At 44.4% G+C, this 23,483-nt stretch overlaps 1 protein-coding gene across 6 annotated transcripts in view; it reads left to right on the plus strand.

Annotated features, from left to right (window-relative positions):
• Positions 1-23,483, plus strand: part of ENOX2 (ecto-NOX disulfide-thiol exchanger 2) — a 1,377,678-nt gene that overhangs the window by 494,937 nt on the left and 859,258 nt on the right. For all 6 annotated transcript variants that reach the window (XM_085607631.1, XM_085607636.1, XM_085607633.1 and 3 more), the window contains exon 3: positions 5,959-6,093. In XM_085607631.1, the coding sequence (XP_085463757.1) occupies positions 5,959-6,093 (135 nt within the window). The remainder of the gene's footprint in view (positions 1-5,958; positions 6,094-23,483) is intronic.

Raw genomic sequence — 23,483 nt, forward strand, 5'->3', positions numbered from 1 at the left:
GGTGGCGCCTATATAGGTGACCGCAACATCATAACCAACACTAACAACACCAACACGTCACACGGAGCCGAATGGAGCCACCCGACGGCGCGTGTTAGGGGTATTGCTCGAGCAAAAGTCTCCAGATCCAGCCTGATGCCTGGGAAATTCAAAGGTAAGGAATCTGCAGCTAGATATTGTCTTTACCAGATAATGTGTTACTTAAGGTAAGTAACTTGCTCTTTTTTGACTCTGTGACTGATTATTACCTTGTGGGAAAGCTAACATTCGATATTAGGCCTGAGTTTGTCGCGGTAACAAGTTAATGATTAAGGCTCGTAGTAAGAGAAAAAATGTTGTAATGGCAATAAGCTTGCTTGTGCCTCAGTTCCCCTAGGAAGACTGTTCATCCCACCAGGATATAATATTTCTGGAAGATTAAGAGGAAATCATATTCAAGAAGATGTATGTTATTGAGTTTCACATATTGTTTTGGTTTAAACAGATTTAGAATTTCTTCAGTGACAATTTATTACATTAATATAGCATGGTTCAGTTTGTAAAACAAAAATAATCAGCCAACACTTGTTTCGCTCCTTCTTTGACGTGCAGGCCTGGGGCTTTTTCAAGGCAACATACAGTCTGTTGTATTTATTCTCAGTTAGCCTGTAGCAGTAGGTAGTTGTTGCTAGTCATGTAAGAGTAGATCATCTGGGACAGGGGAGCCCAGGAAGAAATAGTCTCCTTGCTGTCACTGCTATGTATGAGGTGCCTGTGCCTCCCTGTTGAGGTTGTTCGTCTTTAGTATTGAGCCTCTGGGGCAAAAAGAAGATATCAGTGCTCAAGAGTCCTCCATTAGTGGGACCTGTGATTTGCATCTCTGTATCTAAATGTTGGGGAGTGCCTGAGTCCAAAAACCGCAGATCCATCAGGAGTGAGTGAGTTAGTCAAATTACTCGCCCCATTAACAGATGGCTCGATCCAGACCTACTAGGATTGCCAATGCTTGTTATTTCCATATGCTGAAATGATACCGTTTCATTTGTAAATATTCAGAACCGGATTCTTGCCCTCTAGAGAAACAATATATAGCAGATGTGTTCAAAGTTTACAGAGGCAGGGTCAAGCACATGGTTTCGTGGGAGTGTAGAGCATTTTCCACATTTCAAATACATGAAATGTTGATTGCGTGAAACCTTTTGACTGGCAGGTGCACATTCATGCAATTTAAACTGTCGCAAGCTGGGCTCTGACCTTCTCTGGTCCCTAATGTGGTTTTCTCAGAACAGATGATTTGATCTGCAGCCTGCTTAACGTATTGCAGGACTGGTAGAAACAGACAATAATGGATGGCTAGGCGAGAACTAATTACCCAAAGCAAGCATGGAGTCCAGTGTTGTGAACTGCGCTAATGCAGCAGACACAGGATGCTTTAGATCCACTGCTAGTGCTTGGAAGGGCCGGCGGTGGCACATGACACGTTACAAATGACTTGGCATTACGGAGATTTAATTTCCTACCACAATTTCTGCTCAAGCTGTGCAAACACTTGCTCGCTCGTCAGATCCAATGAAAAGAAGATATTAGAGGTTCCGGAAAACATTCTGTTCCGGAGGACAGACCAGATACTCCCTGTTCAAGAGCCAAACCATGAGCAAGGAGACGGTCTACTAGTCGTAAGCCAAATTCAAGGCTGCATCACAACACGAGTTGACATTAAAACAGATTAGCCAGCTTATCTCTTTCTAGTTTTCCAAGTTGTCTACATCCAAAACAAATGCCTTCCGAGAACATACTCAGATTGTAAGTACAAGTAAAATAAAAGTAATAAGTGCTCGCATGTTACCTTCATTCAGTCCGTTTCCATAATCCTCTGCCCATGCTTGTTTAACTAAAATATAATTTAACTGTTATTAACAGGAAAATATGGCCTACAGCTGTAAACATCTGAGGGCTTCCTGACCAGCCTAAGACTCCTAAATATTACTTGTGGCTGATTTGGAGAACTAGTAGGATTTCTTTCAAAGTGAAATTCTCCCTAATCAAAGAAGTTTGATTCAATTACGTTCTTGGCTGTTTATGTCACAGCAGTGACTAATCAATTATATCTAATAGTACACTACATACAGTAAGAGTAATACTTAAACCTATTTACTGCTGCTTTATTGCATTGTAGTGTGGCTAGACTGAAGCCTGGAGAAGTTCTTGAAATGTACAGGCATTCTGATGGTCTCGCCATCTTGTCCCCCAGTGTGTGCAGCATGGTGGCCATCTCATTACCAAGCATGAGGCTTTGGAATATAGGAAAAGTAACACTGGACCCTCCTAGTCAGCCAAGAGCTGAATGTCAATAACAAGGATCAGCATGCAGTCTGTGTAGGCAGCAATCGGCAGGGTTAAGAGCATGGCAGCCTCCTCTACTACACTGCTGGGCAGATTCCAAATTCCCGAATGAGTTGGGCAAAAGATGGATCACAATTAGGGCTCCCGGTTTTATGGTATTTATTTTTTAGTCATTTCCGTCTGTATTTATCCATATTTATTTTTTGTCAACTTTATCTGTATTTATCCATATTTATTATGGGTTTTTAAAAAAAAGTAAAGCTGAAACTGGTATATTTCCACATTTATTTAACCAATAAATATGCAGTCATGCTTGAATGCCTGCCAGGTTTCAGGGATATGAACAAATGCGGAAGATAAATCAATGCACTTACATGAAAATATTCACATTTCAGTATCAACCTTGTGCATTGCTACTGCAGTTTAAGCCTCTTTAATAAAATTCCTTTCTTTTTTAAACCCCTTACCTGTGAATCCACACAGTTATTGGCCTGACTGTCATGTCAAAGTATATTTAGAATCACTCAAAAAGCACCCAATTTCCGTTTTTATCCACATTTAAAAATAAATACAGACAAGAAAATGAATGTTTTTCTGTCTGTATTTATATGTAAAAATCTGTAAAAACGGAAAACAGGGAGCCTTAATCACAATGCAGTCCTGCAGCTCTCCCAAGGTGGCTAATGCTAAACAAACCAGATGGTTTCAATGCAGGATGACTCATAGCATGTTGCTATTGGCTCCCAGAGGCACAGCATTGGGAGTTTCTGTACTCGTGTATGGACAGAGGCTTGACTCTAGTCATCATTTCCTTCTCTGCCATCTGATGGAAATGAGGTGCTCTCGGAATGACCTCTATAAATGCATAGCAGTGGGCAGGTAAAGCTAGGTTATGATCCAGGCCAAAAGTAGTCCTCTTTACAACTAAGGGGAGCACAGTTCTTTCAGAAGAGAAGGATTTCCCAAATCCTCACAACTAAAAACTACTTGTGAGTGTAAAGTGAAAACACTTGAGCAAGCACTTTTTCTGTTCTTCCTTTTCCAATAAAAATAGAACTTACTCCCTCATGTCGTATAATTTAACCCAGTAGGGTATTGTGTTCCTGCAGTCCCAGTCTTGCAAGATAATCATAGTGGACTTCTGTGGTTTTTACATGCTGAGTAATTATTTTACTCTACCAAACCTTGGGAGTGTCCATACATTTCTGTGGCAAGTGGGCTTGTGATCCTGCAAAGCAGAATGAGGGTATTCTCCTCTATCTCTTCTCAGTGCAAAAAAAAAACTGGGCAGGAGACTGGTCTTCCGGCCATTCTTGACCTTCTGGTTTTCAGCTGCCACCTACCAAAAGATTTAAACAAGATAGTGTCTGCCATAGATGTCTTCCACTTTAAAGAAAGAATAGTGGATGACTCTTGTCATTGTAAAGGATACTCATCTCCATTTGCCTCTGTGACTGCTTCTCTATTGGCCAAGATTCATTGTTGGGAACTTCCTCCACCAATACAGATTTGTTACCCTTTCATGCAAGGTTGTCTTCACTGGTATTCACCAAAGTTTTGACAATGGAAGCAGCATGTTCTTTATGTATGCACAAAGCCATTGATATTCCTTTTTAGCTAAATGGTTGATTTGGGTGTATCACTCCTGAGACTTCTGAAATCCCTCTGGCGGGGTATAGGTGCGCTGATTTCTGAGTGACTATAGCTAATTCTTCAGGAGTCCCATCTCAGTAGTGCCATTTCATTGGTGCAGGACAGATGGAACAGTGTTAGGAAAAACCGTCTGCTCTCCCCAGAAGAGGATCCTAAATGTAGGCACAGGTCGATGGTGGTTGCAAAGAGCCTTGGGACTCATGGCCTTTCTACATGCAGGTTGTGTCTATGCTTGGGCTCAGGACGTGTCACACACAACGTCACCAACTTTCTTATGGTGGCAAGATCAGGGACGATCAATCTGTTCTTTTATTGATATCCAGGAAAGCATGCGTGCACCTGCCCCTCTGAGTTTAGAAGGCGACTTTAACTCTCCTGATGGATGTGTCTCTCCTCTTACCTGGCAGGAAGGCACCCTCTATCATAGACACACTAGAGTCTGGTGAGAAGAGCCCTTCATCGGTCAGCTGCATCTACTTCAGCACATGTCATGGTTGTGATCAGCGGTAGATTAACGACTTGCCGTTTGGTGATTGTGACCTGCTTTCCCACCCGGAATATCCAGTTGTTTTCTTTCCTTTTCTTCCCCTTTCCTCCTAGTTGTCCAATATCATGACTTGGGAGGATAGGGTGTACTCCTGGCAAATGCTCCTGACAATTAGGTTTCATACTTTAGAGCAGAAACATGTCGACTTCAGTTAAACCTTGCATTGCACAAACCTTTTAGGGTACCTGTTATAGTGATGCTACAAAGAGGTCAATAATAAAGAACGTATTAGAGACGACCTTCTCTGTATTTCCAACCTTGTGGGCCCACAGCAAGTAAAAGTCACAGCATCTACAAGTTCTCCATCTGCAACTAACTAGTTTGGGGAGTGTATCCACTATCGAGGTGTATATCATACATAAAAAGCCCCACTAAAAGCTCATAAGGAACCCTGCTCACTACACACCTAAATAAATTACGTTAGCGAGGAGGTACCCACTGATGAAGCATGCCACTTTCAAAGCAATACTCTGTGAGCGGTTTGCTGAAAAGAGGCACACACAAATCGGTTTTACTCTTATCTCCCCAATGCAGGGTTTCTTTTGCCTGTAGCAATCCATTAGGATACCTGGTATTTGTTTTCTGTGATAATAACTGTGCGAGAGTGCATCAGGGCTTCCTTAAAGTACCTCTCTTGCCTTTTGTTTTGTTAAATGCACACTCTGTTTCCAGTAGCATGGCAATGCTGGGCATCACTGACATATATTTATGACTCACTGCTATAACACAAATGAACTATAGTAACTGTTAAAAATAAAACCTAAACCTTACACTGCTATAACATATATAGCATTAAGAAAACCTAACTACACATCAGAGGATGGGGGATTTCGCTCATAACTCCTACAGGACTGACAAAATAGAATAACAATGTGCACACAACACTGTCTACCTGCTGATATCGGATATACTACAGCTTTGGGAGGAGAGGAGCTTAAAACTGCTTCCGCGCATAAGAATCACTGTAGGAAGTTATTTGTAATTTTTAACCTCTCATCCTCTACTCATAGATGCTACTATTATCAAAGCTTAATGGTTCTCTGTTACACTAATCTAAAAATTATAAAAGGATAAGCAAACCCTGCCAAACTTCAAACCTTTGATCTGTAGGTTTCACATAAAACTCTGCAGCATTCACATTAACCAGCTGAGCTACCTTAAGAGCCGTCTTATGTTTCATATTTGCATGGCCATGGGTGTAAGAAACGAGTCGAACGGCGGAGGCACTCGTGAAAGAGTAGATGGTGTCTGGCGTGTTTGCGTTCTCTGACATTCTTTTAGATAGAAGATAATTCTGTCTTTCTGTGTATCTGTTGTGGACCAAATACTTTTGGAATTGGGCTTTGTTGTTTTGAAATAGTCCTCAAATAACCGTGAGTGTTTTCTAAAAGTCAGGTTATCATGGAAATTCACAATCTGTGTGTGTTTCTTTTCAGGAGATGGAGTTAGAAGTTTAGCGATAGACTCCAATGCAATGGCGCTGCCCTTGTCGGATCCAACAGCCTGGGCAACAGCAATGAATAACCTTGGGATCACACCGATGGGAATCACGGGACAGCCTCTGCTCCCAGGTATTACGCATTTTGTATCTTCGAAAGTTTATATTTTACCAAAGGAAAACGTTCAGGATTCACAAGGGGCTGACTTTTGAAGCTATCACATTGTCTCTCTCATTCTTTAACATTTTCTTTTACACTTTCAGTGCTGGCTTCTCATTGCTATACTTTACTGCTCCTGCCAGGTACTATGTATTTTGTCTTCAATCAAGGAGACTTAATTTAGGGCTCTGCACCCTCTTTAATCCTTTCATTCCCTCTGTGACTTCAATTGTGTCCCGATTATCTACTAACGGTGCATTGTATTCAAACCTCTCTGACCACTCCATTTCTAACACCAACCACAGCTCCCACTGTTAGCATGGGAAACCCTGAGCTTCATTCTTGTATTAACCACTCCCACCATCAACCGCTCGCTCCCCTTCCAGCCTGCCATCTATCACGATCCTCCAAAATGGGGTTTTATTTTTCACGAGATGACTGACATGTTACTAAACCTATAGTTGCGCATTATCACTGTCATCTCCCAAACATTGCTTACTAGAGTTCTTACCACTTTTATTTTTCAACCACAACAGCCTTTACAGTGATCCACTGAATTAACTCCCAGAGCCATACCCTGTGGATTGGGCCGTCTTTATTGCGCTTTTCTTTGTCTACCAGCCTCATCTGTGGTATCAGAAACCGCAAAAACGAATAAACTGCATCTTATCCCCTTTTTGTTGCCATTATTCCCATTGCGCATATCTGCGGGCGATACTGATTTAAAAGAATCTGTGGCCTGACAGACTACTATTTCTGTCCATCATTCTTGTTCCCACATACGCGACCACTTGAAGTGCATAAAGCTAGACAGGCCATATCTGCACTTAGAGCAATCAAGCCCAATGCCTATTCCGAAACTGTGAATGTTACTCGAATTAAGGCCTCTTTGGTAAATCGCCCTAAGATGTGAGGGAGGTACTCCGCAGACCAGAGAATGCTCGTATTTGTGTATTCATGTTTGATAAATTTATGATTTTCATTAGCGCCCTTGTGAATCAGTAAGCGTTGGTCTGTCATTATTTGTTGAGTATAGTCCTTGTTTTGATGTGCACTAGAAACTGCCTGTTAACTCTTCATGGCACTAACTTACCTCATCAAACTCCTTGAAGTTACCAATATCATTTATGCTTACACAGCCCAACTGTTCTCTTTTAGTTTGTTCAGCCAAGAAACCATATGTTTCACAAACCATAATATACTGCTTTCTGCCAGATAGGACATTGTGCTCCAGTTTTGTTGATAAGAACATGCCTAAATCTAGTGGGTGTGTGTAGGATTTCAGATTGGTATGTGGCTAAGCATGAATTGTGAGATTGTGGGACATTTATTATGGAAGGTGGTGAGTGTGCATTTTATGACAGAATTGGTAGGCATGTTGCATACAGATTGAATAGGTGAGATGGAAAGATGTAGTGGGGAATAGTGGGAGAAGAATAGAGGTGGTGGTTAATGGGGTGAGCGTTGCAGTAGATGAATGTGGAAGTAGTGGATAGGCTAGGACATTATGTAGCAGGAGCTGAATGGAAAAGGAAGGCTGAAAGCAGGTAAGTGGGATAGAATAACTGGAGATTCGTTCACATTTACATGTTCTATTTGCTGTGATTGCTGTTTGTTTTTCATTTGGTTGTGTTTTTGCATTCAGATATTCTGAGTACTGTTGTTGCTGTGCATATTTTTAAAGACAAGCGAAAACAGCCTGCTTTCATTGGGTAGCTTGAGCATCTCCAAAGCAACTAGAAAGGGCTCCTGTGCCCAGATCAACATAACCAGTCTATTGCCTTAAGTAACCTTCGGCTAACTCCGTTGGTAAATTCTGAAATGCATATAATAGTCGGAACAAAGCGATCATTTTCCTGAATGCTATGACATCCTATAATAATGTATCCAGAAGTTCACTGATCTCCCGATGGCCTTAATTTTGACGGTCTGTTTAAACTCCGCAATTCATCTTTGTAGCCGATCTTAATTCAGGGTATCTAATGATCTTAAGCCCAAAATATTTAAAGGTTTCTGAGGTGCACCGCAAGCCCCGCATCCTCATAAGAAATGCTTTATGATTGCCTAAAGGATATACAAATAATGTTTTACTGCTGATGCACAGCCTTTAAGCAATCCCCAAATTCTTGATTGTCTTAGGGAGCTAGGCAGCGGTCCAGGCTCATGACCTCATTGTATACCTCCAGTTGGATTGGAGACAGTAATCGGCATATGCTGTGTAGAATTCAACTGGTAAAATATTCTTACCTTTTGCCTTAGCCCTGTACAGTGATTCAATGGCTCTCATCTTATGACAAGTGGACATCATTCTGACAAGAGAGGGGACCTTAAGAAAGTGGTGGACTAAAATTGGCAGGCAGTCGAATGACATTAAAGAAGTATATTGATTTATTTTTGTGAAGCTCAGCAAATGCCCAAGGCCGTCTTGGCGCTGACGTCTGTAAGCAACTGTACTGTTGTAACAAGATCAATGGAGGCTAAAGAGATGAAGAGGAAAGCCAGGATTTGAAATGCTTACTGAGAATGCTCAAATTGGGCTGACATTTGATATGCCAAGGCCACCGATTCCAAAATTGACAGGGGGAGTGTACAAAACTCCTCCCACTTCAACATACTTTGTTAGTTTTTATGACAGTCACTGTTTTTGGAAGCTATGGAGCACAGACATCTTTTACGGGTATAACATACAAAGTTTTTCTTTAGATACTCGGGGTCAGTGCCAGTGCACAGTGCTTTAAAGGCCACTCTCTTTTTACTGGGAGAAATTGAAGCTCCACCAGTGGCTCAGAAATAGAAGGGAATTTTCTTGAGGAGTCTTGCCGCAGCATTTTGCAACCTCTGTAGTTTGTTAAAGGGGCTTTGTTTAATGCAAGAGCATTACAATAGTCTAGTCTTAACAAAAGAAGAGAGATGATGATTATCTTCATGCCTTTTAGTAGGAAGAAACAGGATGAGGCGAGTTTGTTGATATGACCAATGAATGAAAGTTTTGAGTCAAAGGTTACCCACAAATTCCTAACCTGTGGGACTGGTGTGGGGAGAGGACCCAAGGTTTGTGGCCACCCGGAAGTGTTCCAAAACGAGGTGTCCTTACCAAAAAGGAGCATCTCTGTTTTCTCCTAATTTAGCTTCAGGCAATGACTGCTCCTCCAGCGGACTACTGATTTTGTGCAGTTCTTAAAGCGGTGTGCCACCTCTTCTACATTACTTGCGATTCACACTACGATCTGTGTCGTCAGTGTAAGAGCTGGCTGAGAAACCAAAGGACTTTATCAGCTTAGGTAGGGGAGCCACGTAAATGTTAAAAAGTGTAGAGCTTAGTGTTGACTCTTGCGGGACACCACAAGACAAGGGGAAAGATTTGGTGGTGAACTCTCCAAAATAAACTGATAGCTGTCTGTCAGTGAGAAATGAACAGAGGAGATAGTAGGCTAAAGCACCGATCCCAATCTCCACAATGTGCTCCTTCAGGATTGTATGACTCAGCGTCGAAGTGTGCAGATAGGTCCAAAAAGACCACCGCAGCCTTACTCCGTTGTCCATATGTCGTATCTCTTCGGTAGCCACTGCCCATGCTAACTCAGTACTATGGCCTTTCCTAAAGCCAAACTGTGCTCCATCCAAAATCTATCTAGTATACATCGACAGCTTTGTTAAAACCATGCTACTGGGCATCTGGGGGCATCAAACAATCCCCAGATAAAAATTATTGCTGTGTCATAAGGATCTTGCAGTGGCAAGATGAACGTCGTATGACTTTGGAGTGGGAAGGACATACCAAAATATAAGGACTACTTATTAGGCAGGGACTGATGTAGGGCAGCAGAATATGACTTATATAAAAGCAAGAGATGCCCACACAAATTCCAAAATATTTGGGGACAGTGGGATGTGGTACATGACTTGGGCCTTTAGGGGACCACCTACTGAACAGCAACATGGTTGGTAGTGACTGTTTAGGTACAAACAAGGAGATGAACGGTCAGTCTGATAGTTGAAACCATTGAGCATGGAGAGAGGTAACCAGTAGCTCAAGCACAGTTGTCTCTGTGTTTATAATGTAACTGGAATGACTTTAGGTCATACTGTTGAACCAGTGATTGTTGATTTATACTGATATGAATCTCCTATGCATTACATAATTATGTCTCGCCTAGCATTGGAGCACGCATGAGCTCCTCGCTCTGCGAGGCGTTTTGTAATCGAGATTTCTGAAGGGGACTTGAAGCCCTGCCCATCATTTTCATTGGCTGGCTTCATCATTTATGCTAAACGCTGGCCTCCGATTGAAAATTAGGCTTCTTTGTTCCCGCCCTGTCTCCTTTTGGCCCCCCCAATCCCGACTGGATCATTTCCTTGTGGCGTTACACGGGATGCTTTAATTAGTGTGCGAGCACTATTTTCTTCAGTAAAGAATGTGGGGGAATGGAGGCGCTTGAATTTGCAGCGCGCCCACACAGCACTCGCTGGACAATGGCGGGCGCGACTTTCATGCGGAGCGCGCAAAGCACGCTTTCACTTTAATAGTGGCCAACACCGCCTCCCCAGCACTCGCGGGACAATGCGGGCGTTATTTTTATACAGAGCACGTAATGCGCGCTTTCACTTTAATAGTGGCATGCTGCTAGTAGCGAAGTACCGCTGGAGAGTGCTCGGAAAAATATCCCCCCTCGAAAACCCCCTTTTCGCCTCTCACTCGTATATATCTCCACATTTACTGTTTTCTTCTATCGAATTCACTTCTCCAAGGCTTTCTTTCTCTTTATCACTCTTTGGTCTTTTCTTTTGTCTTGTCTCGCTTCCCTCCCTATACTGTATCTCTTTCCCTGCTCTTGCGTTGGTCTGACAGTGCCTCGCTGCTCCAGCCCCCCTCCGCCCACACCGTGTCTAGGCCCTCCCCAACCGCCCCTGTGCAGCAGCCACATACCTGGTAAGCGGAGGTCAATAAACTGTGTAATTGCTGACAGCCTCAATCTGCACTGAGATGTGTGTCCTCCCCCACCCCTTCTGATTGGACCATTGGAACAAGCATTTGCAATGCAATAGGTCTCGCATTAACGCGAGTTTAAGCTATTGGCATTGTAAATGACAATGTCTTTTATTTATGTTTTAAAAACAAAAGCAAAAATAAAAGGCATTGTTACTTGCAATGTCAATAGCTCAAACTTGCGTAAATGTGACACCTATTGCATTGCAAATTCTTGTTTAATATTGGTGTGTGGTTTGCATACAATAAAAACTGTTTATAAAAATGGAAACTGGTGGAGGGAATGAAAGCGATGGAAGACCCGGTTGAGACCATCATGACTATGTCACTGTGATGCACACAAATACAAAAAAAGTCCAAGAGTCAACATGCACATTAGAAGCTAAAGTTGAGGAATCGCAAAGGAGTTCACGGTACAGAAACCTTCCCTTTTTAGGCTTTCTTGGAAGGGTAGAAGATCCATCAGTGGAGCGCTTCCTTGAGTAATGAATCCTAGAAATGTCCAGGGACCACAATAACGGTTTCTATTGAAAGGGCTCATTAGGTGTTCGAGACTACCACAAGCCCAGGTGCCTGTGACATGCTATTAATGCCCAACTTTAGAACTGTTGAGATGGGGATATACAATTGCACTGGGCAAGGAATGGAACAACTATACAATTTAAATCTTTAGAATTTGTAAAGTAAAGGCTTTTTCAAAATAATTTGAAATACATTTGACTGTTCCTGTTGAAATTAAAGGTTATTAAAGACAGCAAGATACATTTCTTTGCTTCTCTGGAAACAGCGCGAGATTCACTGGATGGATGGGAGAAACTGAACAGATAAAATAGGGTCAGGATACTCCACACCAGTGGCCAAGGGATAAGAGCCACTACTTTAGAGCGGGATCTTTTTGGGCAATGGAGGGAACAACTCCAACCGCACGCTGGTAAATGTAGATGGGACACAATGTCAAATGCTGAGTGTGGAAGCATGGAGTCTGTATTGTTTATGAATTATTTTAATTGTGTAGTCCATTGCAAGGCAATGCAGATGGTATGGGCATGTTCCGGAATTGGATGTCTGTCTGAGTTCGTGGAAGCCACCATGACCGCTAGCCCCTGTAGGACTGCTGACATGACAGCACTGGAATATTGTGTCTCACTGCTGTTATATGTTATATTTTAATGGGATTTTAGAATGGTTTGAAGATGGGGTCTTGGTTTAGGAGAAGATGTACAAGAAGCTATTTCTCTTTCCGCACTGAACCTGGCTGATGGTTGTTATGGAAGTGGGGAATTTAGTGTTTTAAAAGGTACACTTTTTGCTCTATGTTTCCTACATCCACATGGAGGTTTTTTTTTGTAATTTTCATTTTGTGTTCTTTTATAGTCAACTGGGAAAATTGCTTAGCTGTATTACACTTGTAGGTGAGGTCCTGTAGACAAGGGTCGTTTGGAGGAGGAGGTACTGACTTTCTCCTGGGGGCCTACAGCCATCTAAATGTGTTAAAGTACTTTATAGTTGGATCTAAAAAGTTATTACAGATAGTATCCAGAACCTCAACATTTACACCGAGAGACATTGGTTACTGTTGTACATTAGGCCTCAGAGAACAGAGTTTGCTGTTTCACAAGGGATGTACCTTAATGTTCAGGAGTACTCACAATTAGCCTAGAGATGGAGGGAAAGCTTATACATAACGCCCTACTCCTCTTTTTCCAGCAGTGTGGCTATAAAGGGCAAGAATGAGTCCCATTTAAGTTGATAACTATAGTGCGGAACCAGGAGGTTTAGATATGTGAGAGTGTATGGATCCCTAAATGGCATTTGTATTCCCAGATTTAGCAGGCTTGTCCCTTTCTCCAAAATGCTGCAAGTGGTAACATTGTAGTTGGGCATTCCCATGATTTGGATAGGTGATTATAATTGTAGGAAGTCTGGATCTAAAGCTAGATATTCAGAGGTTGACCCTGTACACAGACTCTCATTGCAGCTCTCCGAGTAAGTGCAGCAACTTTGTTTGGTTCAAGTTTGGCAAGAAGAATACCCAGGATACCAGATATCTCATTTAGGAGATCTTCATTACTTTTCACAAGCACTAAGTTGTCCCGCCCATGCTTGAGAACCTGAAGTACTTAAAAGCAGTAGAACAGCCAATTTTTGAACAAACACTAGTATTTTTGGCAGCCTATTGAAATACTTCATTCATCAAATTTCATTTAGTTTCTTTACAAAAAAAGCCAGTTGATAATAAAAAAGGATCACTGAGAAATAATAGTGAAATAAAAACTATTTAACGAGAAAGGAGAGAAAGGCAATTTAGACAGGCTGCAAACCTAAAGGGCTCGAAATTTGATTCCACTAATTCAAGGGAACACATACCGCCATTAATTCATCATGCCCTGTAATTGACAGATGAGCCAATTCATTTTCCAGCTCCTGGAACCAGAATTGTGGAGCACTGACTTTTTGGCATTTTTCTCTTTAAAAACCTTATCATACTGTCAGATGTTGATATCACTTGACATCTTTTAAGACTAGGAGTAGTATCCTTTAATTTCCCTCAGGTTGATTTTCTTTTTTACACAAAATACCCTAATTTGTTGTGAAATATCCTTCCTGTGGTAGGAAGAAGGCTTGTTGGACTAATGTGACCCATGCATTGTCTTATTGATAGAAGACCATATTGCTAGGAAGTACAATTACTGCCTGAAGATGTCCATGAGGACTTTGACAGACAGGTAGAAGGTAAAGCTCCACAGTCTAAAGGAAGAACTATGCAAGCAGCAGGAATCTGCCTCAGGAAGGTCTGATGAGCGAGGAGAAAGGGGTCCTTCTACCAAGGCCCTGGGAGTCCCAAGATAATCCTTGAGTTTGATATTCAAAAAACAGACAGGAACATTGGAACCGGTCCTGGTTGATATCTGTGACATCAAGATCTTGCACAGAATCAACATGTTCACTCTTAAAGGCAGGTACATTGCCAATATATTCGATGTCGACGCACTACTTGCTCTCAATACATGGATTGATGTCTAAGACTCCTGAACTCAATGACCAGGAATGTTTGAGGAATATCTGCCACAATGATAAAAGCTGTTAGTGTCACTAACTAGGCAGATATAAAGGTTTCTTCAGGGTACTTTACTGATAAGCTACCACTTGAATACAACCAACATTTCCCGGAATAGCTCTGGGAGGGAACGTCTGTCTCCAACCAGCATACGGTTACTGCCAGAGTTTGGTGTTGAGACAAAGTTCTTGACTTCAGCTAACATGTCTCAAACTAGAGGTGCTGCAAGTAACAGCCTGTTTTGATCACATGCAGAGGACTAGATGTAGTGCACGAGAACGGAAATAAAGACACTCAGAGCTTTTGAATTTTAAAAAAGGATGCCCTTTCAACAGACTCTATTTCTTGCAAAGCTAAGTTGCTCCAGCAGCAGCATCAGCAGTATATGCAATCTTACTACCAGCGCAAGTACAACTAAAAAAGAGGTGGCCAACAAAAATACATGGCCACAGGGATTACCCTGGCAAAACTAAAACTTCCCCTTCTACTATTACACACTACAGAAGGGAGAAGCATGTAATATCACCTGCAAGAGTGAAAAAACTAAACAAAAGACAGATGGGTACTGAATATTGTGCGGAATGGCTACTCTTTGAGGTTCAGGTCTCCTCTAATCATTCCTCCAAAAAGATCCATGTAATACGAGCAAGAGTTGCTCCTGCATTAAGTTAATTCCTTTCTGGGATAAACAAAGGGTGGAGTAGGTCCCTCATCACCCAAGATGAAAGAAAATGCGTTGCTGTTATTTAGTGGTTTGGGAGAGAACCTACCTTCCCCTTGCAAAGTGGCATGTTATCACACACTCACCGCAGAGATCTGGACCATTGGCTTGTGAAGGTGACATCTGAGAGATGGCTGGTTGCATACAAGATATGCTTGACTGGTGTCCAGACTGATGAGATAGATAGATTGGAAAATATATATGATTGCAGAAATTTGACTAGTTTGTTAAGCAACCGTGTGGAGGAGCATGAACCATTACATCAAGGCATCTATTGTTTGTGCCAACTGGCTTATTGGGGTCCATAGTGATATAAAATGTATGTTATGTATATGTAGAGTAGGACTGACTCGTCACTCTGTTAGATTTGTAATACCTGATCTTGTTAGCATTTGTTTCCTCTGCCTGCCAGATGATTGTTTTTTTTTTTCTCTGTAAATACCAATAAAATATTTTTTGTAAAAAAAAAATATATATGGCGCGTTATTCATAGAAAGGGATTATTTCTTCATATCATGAATGCATTTCGGAGAAAGAACTCCTTCCTCAAGAAGATTTTCCCTTTAATCAACCAATCAATCAATCAATCTGTCAATCAGTCAATCACATAAGCTATATTCAAATTCACTTTATAAAATCATTAAAGCATGAGATGTAATACATTACAAACATCGTCAAAAAACTGAATTTGTTAAAACATATGTACAGTACAAATAAGAAATGCAATCTGCCACCAGGACAGAATTACAATCTTATCAATTATTTCTGCACTTGATCACAACCCATAAGAAGTTTGACATGATACTACAAATATGGGGAGTCAGTAAAGTTTTTAAAAATAAATATGAAGTCCGATATTGTTCAAAATCATAGGAGCAGTGGTAAAATTAATCATTTCCTCTGAGCAATATAGAATTTGCCAAATAGAACAGTATGTATAGTACTTTGGGTTGACATGTTATGACAGGGACAGTTAGCTAAAATTGTAGACCAATCATTTGTTAGGAAAACTGATCACATATCAGTTCTAAAATGGGTTAAAGCAATGCTATGTCACACATTTTGTACTAGTTTAAGATAGGGTTGCATGTGATATGTAACCAGTATAATTTGGTTTTTAAGGACTCTTGGCATCAGCAATTCTGTAGACAATCTTAACTACTCTAACAATGACATACAATTAGCTTTCAATTCCTTTCTACTAATACATTCCAGGCTTTCAATTCCTTTCTACTAATACATTCCAGGGTTTCAGGACTGTAAAAATACTGTGGATGATCCGGATTGCCAGAAAAGCTTTAAATATATTTGAACTATGGTATTTGGAGGGCAAAGGGGGATTTAATGCAGTCCCTAATGATTTCTTGATTTAGTCTAGTGTGCTCAGAAGACTAGATCTTATGCCAAAGCAAAATTGGCTGGGTCTTAACTATATCTGCTAAATAAAGGTGCACCTAGCTCAGCATGACACATATATGAGGAGCTGCTATTAGGAATGGAAAGAAGATGCTTAAAAAGGCATTTTCTGAGGCATGGCCTGGCAAACCAGCATGGAGGTTGCTAGTTAGGCGAGATCCTCTCATCCAGGTCTAATTATCCTTATTCATCTTGCCCCGGGGATCATTGACGGACGCTGGGACACCGATAGTCATCTGCGACAGGTGTGCCCCGTAGCTTGGAATGCCAGTGTGCCGCGGACGAGGTTCGGTGGATGGTCACCCTGGGCCGCATGGCTGCCATGGCACCGGAGGCGTTGGCCGCGACCGTGGACGGAGGGGGCTTCTGGGTCGAGGCGCGGCGACTGCCGTAGACTTGCCCCGAAATATCAAGGAGTGAATCCCATCCAGGACCCGGCCGTTTCGACCGAAGACTTGCCCCGGAGAACTGAGGAGAAGTTGTTTGATGGAGGAAGCCGTCCACAGCCGAGACCGGTCCCAGAGCGCTGCTGCCACGGCCAGGTACAGGGGGTGCCAGGTGGGACCCGGTTCTGGTTTATAGGCGGCTAGAGGGGCGTGTGCTCTGCTGGGTCGGCCGCCCTTTCGAGCTGTGGAGTAGTGTACCGGGCTGGCCTCCCCAAGAGAAGTGTGACATGATGCAGGCCCTTCCTGTGAGACCAACTCGGAGGTTCCTACCACCGGATTGCAGGCTGGGTTGGCATGCGGGTAGGGAACACTTGAGCCCCTCTTGGCGCGAAAGTCGGGCGCAGTTGGTGGGGTGCTGGAGCAGCCCGATACAGCGTGCCGGCAGGAGCCCTGAGAGCAGAGCAGAACTTGAAATTAAGACGGACAGCGTGCTAGGAGCAGCGGGAGCATTCACCAACGCAGGGTGGGGGGGCACTTGGCCAGGAGCTGAGAGCAGGGTTTAAGGGTCCTCGCCACTAGATTCTGGGCCACTGCACCTGAGGCCCATCGTTGGGGCCCTGGGCCAATACTGTTCCTGATCATGCGGAAGTGAAGAAAGCGCAGGGAGGCGTAGGAGACTGACAAACTTTCACACGCAACAAGAGGAAGCAGTGGGTACTCTGCAAGCCAGGGTCCTGCTCATAGATCCTGCTAGAAGGGCCCGTGTTGAAACAGACCCCAAGTCTGCAGAAGCAGCTGGGCTAGGCCCGGTGCGGTATTTGTTTCAGGGTAGGGCTAGCCCGTAAGGCCGGCCGCAGCCCCCATCCCAGACAGAAACTGATCTGAGAGCTGCATCGTGGGACAGCCCCACAACCATCGCTGACGGACGGAGCGAAATAGGCGGTGGTTGTAGGAAGCTAGCTCTGTATACACCAAAGTGAGGTATAGTGTGCACAGAGTCCAATGGAACCCCAAAGGAAGGCAGATGTAAAAGTAGGTTTGGTTTTTAGCTGCAGGCTCGGTCCAGGAAGAGTCTGGGAGGAACCAACAGATGGGCAGATAAGTTGAAGGGCTCGGGGACGTAGGTGCATCTTGGGTTCTCTTCTCCAGGGCGCAGGGCGGCTGGATGCAGGGTTGTCTTTTTGAGGTCAAATGTAACCTTACCGGGCCACTCACGTTGAGGGTGGAGGGGGGGGGGGGGGGGGGGTTCTGTGCAGAGGCTGCAGGCGATGTCTGAGAGTCCTGAAGGGGTCAACCCATGGTTGACTCTGGCGTGCTGGGGGACTTTGCTGGGACCGGTGAGCCACTAGAACTATGGCCGTAGGCGACGGGTGCAGTGGTGGTTCCAGGCATCAGGTTTCTTAGTTCTCAGCAGGCTCCAAGTCTGTCTTAGGAGTTTTCTTTTGAACAGAGCTGCTGTTCACAGGAGATCCAGTCTTTGTTGAAGGCAGTCAGTCCTCCCAGGATTCTGGAGCTTGCTGGCTGCTGGACAAGCGACTTTTGGCGTAGGATCTCTGGAAACCGCAGACAGGCCGGTAGGGCTGGGGCCAAGTCAGTTGTTCTCTGCAGTGTCCTCTGCTGGGCGTCTTCTTTCATCCTTTTTCTTCTTAGGTTGCGGGAATCTGCCTTCTTGGTTCAGGGTTGCCCCCTAAATACTGTATTTAGGGGGCGTTTTAGGGATCTCAAGGTTAGTAGGCAATGGGCTACTGACCTTAGGGTGACTACACCCTTTGTGTGCTCACCCCATGTGGGGGAGTAGGCACAATCCCTAGTCCTGATTGGAGAGTGCCTGCCATCTGCAAGATGGCGGGCACTGAAGAGTGGGCATCACCTCGCCTCCCCTACCTGAGGGGTGGAGTTGGCAGAGGTGGGCACACCTTCTGGGCTGTACTAATTTTTCCCGCCTGTCTTCCTGTCGAAAAGAAGTGGCGACAGGAAGGGGGCCTGCTTCTGATAGCAGGAGAGGCTGGGGGTCGCATGACAAAGGCTGCAAGGCCTTTGAAGCTCCCCTGCTACAGATGGCTCTTCCTGGCCTTGGAGAGGTGTGAACAACTCTGCCCAGAAAAGGCTTTGGTTCTGGGCTCAGGGATCGAAGGCTCCCACCCCAGGGGTCCAGAAACATGTCTTGTGGTGGCAGGCTGGTGTGTACCAGTTAGGGAACCCACCAGAAGCTTGTAGTTTTTCATGGGGCATCTCTAAGATTCCCTCCGAGGGCATTTTTTATTAAATCCCACACTTGCATCAGTGTGGGTTTAATGTAATGAGAAGTTTGATACCAAACTTCCCAGTTTTCAGTAAAGCCATTATGGTGCTGTGGAGTTCGTATTGACCAACTCCCTGTACCATATACTCTTAATGGCAATACTGCACTTACAATGTCTAAGAATTGGCATAGGTACTGTAGGGGTACAGGGCTCATGCACCTGTACCCTCACCACTGGTATAGTGCACCCAGCTAGAGGGGTGGCTGACCTTTGCCGGGGAAGTGGATTGTAGGCATGGCACACAGGTGTGCCATGTCGACTCTTCACTTTATTCTGCACCAAAACATGCAGCCTGCAATGGCAGTGTGTGTAAAGGTACAGGGCTTCTAAGGGTGGGACAATAAGTGCTTCAGCCCTTAGAGGGCTTCCCTGTCCACAGTGCCCTTGGTATCCATGGTACCTTTTACAAGGGACTGACATGTAGCCAGAGAGGTTCAATTGGGGTGTACAAGGTACAGTTTTGGGTAAGAACACAGGCCCTGGGAACCTGATTTGTAGGGACCCAGGGCACATCAAGTCAAAGTGCATCAGTAGTCTGACAAAAAATGTGGGGTTACTGCAACAGAAACCCAGCTTCCTACAGTGGGCTGAAGGGCATGACTAAGGACAAACCTTCCACCTCACAGACTAAACCAAGTACGATTGAGCAGTTCTCGACCGCTGGCATTGGTGCGACTAGTGGTGCTGCGACGGCGGGGTCAGTTTACGGACAATGCAGCCTTGCTCAGGGGCATCACCCAATCCAGAGAGGTGCTTGAGGCAAGGATCGGCTCCATGGGCTCGGAGGTCTCCCTACTTTGACAGGACCTCCGTAAGGCAGTGGACCGTATAGCTGAGGCAGAGACCAGGGTGTCCACAGTCAAGGACTCGGTCTCTTTGCTGCAGCAGAAAGTCAACAAACTAACAGTAGTCATGCAACAGATAGCAGCTTGAGTAGAGAATGCAGAGAGCCTGGCATGGTGCAATAACCTGCGATTCGTGGGGCTCCCAGAGGATTGTAAGGGTGTGTCAATGGAGAAATTTCTATTACAATGGCTGTGCTCCATCATGCCCGAAGAGTCCCTGTCCTCCTGCTTTGTTGTGGAGCGGGCCCTCCAGGCCTTGGTGGGGGGGCCACCCCCAGGCTGCAGCCGGTGAGCGCTAAACTACCTAGACCGTGACGCCATGTTTGGAAAAACCAGAAGCCAAGAGAAATTGATATATGATAATGATCTTTCATGAGTATACCAAGCTGGTACAGCAGCACCGCCAGTCATTCATTGCATCAAAGAAGAGGCTGCGTGAATTGAACATCCAATGTATGATACTGTACCCGGTGTGTATGAGGGTCATATTCCAATCTAAGTCCTTATTCTTTGACTCTTCCTAAGCGGTTTTCCAAGGAACAGATGAAATGGTGGTGGGGGGGGGGGGGGTGTATTAAAACAAGCCAAAAGAGCTGAGATGAATACATTGCTGCTCCAAGAAACCCACATGATGGGTTCGAGGGAGCAAAGTTTGGCACATTTCGGTTTTGCTCAAATATTCCATTCCGGCTTCATCTGGGATTCCCAGGGTAAGAAAGTACTTATCCATCGCAGGGTGCCCTTGACGCATACCAAGGTATGGGCAGACCCAGGAGGGAGATATACTATAGTGGTAGGGACAGTATATGAGGAGCCCCTCACAGTAGGTAGCATATACGCACCACCCCGGTTCGACATTTGTGGAATTATTCACACAGTTCCCTGATGTTCTGTCTTTGAAGGGCGGGGATTGGAACAAAGTAATGGTGCTGGAGGTGGATAGATGGCACGCAAATGGCCCGATTCAGTCCGGAGCTGACTCCAAGCTACGGCTCATGGTGGAGTCTTTGTGCTGGTCGGACTCATGGAGGGTTCATCACCCGGGGAAGCCGGCCTTCACATGCTTCTTGACGGTCCACAGATCCTTCTCCAGGCTGGACTCCGGGACGGTGATCCTCCCTAGGGGCCTCTCAGATCATTCCCCCGTAAGCTCACGCTACGCATTGGCCCCCACTGGTCACCATTCAGATGGCGCATGGCACCTCAAAAACCAAAAAAGTACAGACTAGCCCAGCAACCGTCCCTCACAGAGTACCTATACCTAAATGTAGAGATGGCTAAGTTGGGAGTTGCCCTGTGGGAGGCCATGAAACCCACGTTGCATGGGGAGCACATTAGCTTCTGTGCAGGTGAACAGTGCTGCAGATTGGCAAAGGTAGGAGAGTTAGGAGCCCTGCTCCAGGCCCTTATTGGTGAAATCTGGAGAGGGGGAGGAGCACAGCTCAGACATAAATATACAAAAAGAGAGGGCCCCTGGGATGAAAATGCTCAGGCAGGGGATTAGGGGAAAAGAACACTGAACTAAAAAAATATCCTGCCGGAGAGTTACTTTAATAAGCATGAAAAAGACTTGCCTTTTAATTTTGCTCAACAAGAGTCACACATGAGCCAGACAGAGACTACGCTAACTGGACATATAAACATTAAGAAAGAAAATATTCAATCACTTCCAGTGCATTGATAAATAACAGTAATTAGACAGAGAACAAGTACATTCTTATTTTTAGTATAAGTATCAGAAATAATCTAAAATGAATGCTATGTAGTCACAACATAATAGATAGAGGAGTTAATGAAAACAACACCAAGACACAAAAGTATATATTGATATATCTGATCCCACACTTCCATACATACCTCGTTCATACCCCACACAGTTTGCACACACTAAAAACACGAAATAAGGAAATCTGGAGGAACCATCTCTCAGACATAATACCGGAAATACTTCCAATATAGAGTCTGTTTGTACAATGATACATCAGTCTCAAGATCTTTGAGTAGTGTATATACCAGAATAATTTTTTTCACAATGTTTTTGTACAATCATAGTACAATTTAATGAATATCCTAGATGGATACAATTCTAAATTGAAGTGGTTTGGTCACTACTATACACATATGTAGTGATTCTGTTTTTTCGGTGGTCTCGACAACATGTGCCGACGGAGATTTCGGTAATGACCTGAGATTGAGGTTGTACCTTCTTCAGGGCGCTAAAAACATCAAGGATCAGGAAGTCTTGGGGTCCAGCAAAAGGAAATTTCTGCAAGAATAAACAAATTTGCTTTTGAGTGAAATAACTGACCTCATGCAGAAATAGGACTGACTATACGAAAAATACAGGATCAGGAAAGTGTAGAAGATAGCTCGTGTCTAGGCTACTTATGCAAAACATGGAACCGTGTCTAATGTGCCCAGTGGGAAACATAGAGAAGATATAGAAAGAATCCCAATTCGCCCGTGAGTCATATTGCGAGAAATGAAGTGACCAAAACAGAGATACAAACAGAGGGATACAAACGTACATCGTGCATACCAGTCTCAGAGTCCCAGAGGAAAGGGGGTTGACAGTTGCATGGCAAAGATGCCCGCTGTATGTCGTGTAACAGCCACCAACCGGAAATATGTATAGTTCCCCGTCGGTGTCGTGAGTTTAAGAAAATCTCGAGAACCAGGTACTTACCTGCCCCTCTAGGCGGACTGCAAAGTCAAGAGAGAAGAGGGCTTTCTGAACAAAGCCCAGACATAGTCTCCAGTTCATACAGATGCGGTTACAGCAATTGCACCTAGACGAGGCCCCGTTGGCCTGGCAGGCCGCACAAAACAGATATATCAGTAGGGGGGATAAATCAAGTAAGATGCTCCACCGACTGTCGGATTGCCCCTCTCCCCCTCACAGCCAGTGTCAGATGCAGTGCACAATCAATTAGAGGAGCCGATCACAGTCGCAGAGTTGTCTGGGGCACTGGTTGGCCTTTGTCCGGGCCAGGCGCCGGGACCTAACGTGTTCCCATGTGAGTTTCTCCAAACATATAAGCACCAACTTGGACACATCTGCTTAAGGCCCTGCCGCCCCCCTGCCTGAAGACCCTGTTTCTTACAAACAAATATCCTTACTGAACGTGGAAGTTAAATTGCAGGGCTGAGTCTTGGCTGACCGCCTCCTGCAACACATAACAGACATTTTACACCCGGAAAAAGCCGGCTTCATGCCTCGAAGTTCCATCCGACATACCAGGCGTGTACACAATGCCCTAGCTAAAACCCCCAAGCTGGGTAGGCCGGTGGCCCTTCTGCTCGCCGACATGGACAAGGCCTTTGATTCAATCAGTTAGGACTACCTATTTACCCTTCTGCAGGCCCTTAACTTTGGCCCGTCTTTCCTCACCTACATCCGTCTTCTGTGCACCGACTTGTCAGCGTCTGTCTGGTTGGAAGGAGCGGTATCCGATTCTTTCTCAGTCTGTAGGGTAACCAGGCAAGGATGTCCACTGTCCTCTCTACTGTTCGCGACAGCGATCGAGCCACTAGCCGCATGGGTCAGATGGCATCCACTAGTGCGTGGGCTCGACTGGATGACAAAGACATCGGACAGAATCGCCCTATATACGACCCAGCATTTTCAGGCCCACAGATATTGCAGA

Source organism: Triturus cristatus, chromosome 5_2 (assembly GCF_964204655.1).
Source record: "Triturus cristatus chromosome 5_2, aTriCri1.1, whole genome shotgun sequence".
Classification (NCBI taxonomy): domain Eukaryota; kingdom Metazoa; phylum Chordata; class Amphibia; order Caudata; family Salamandridae; genus Triturus; species Triturus cristatus.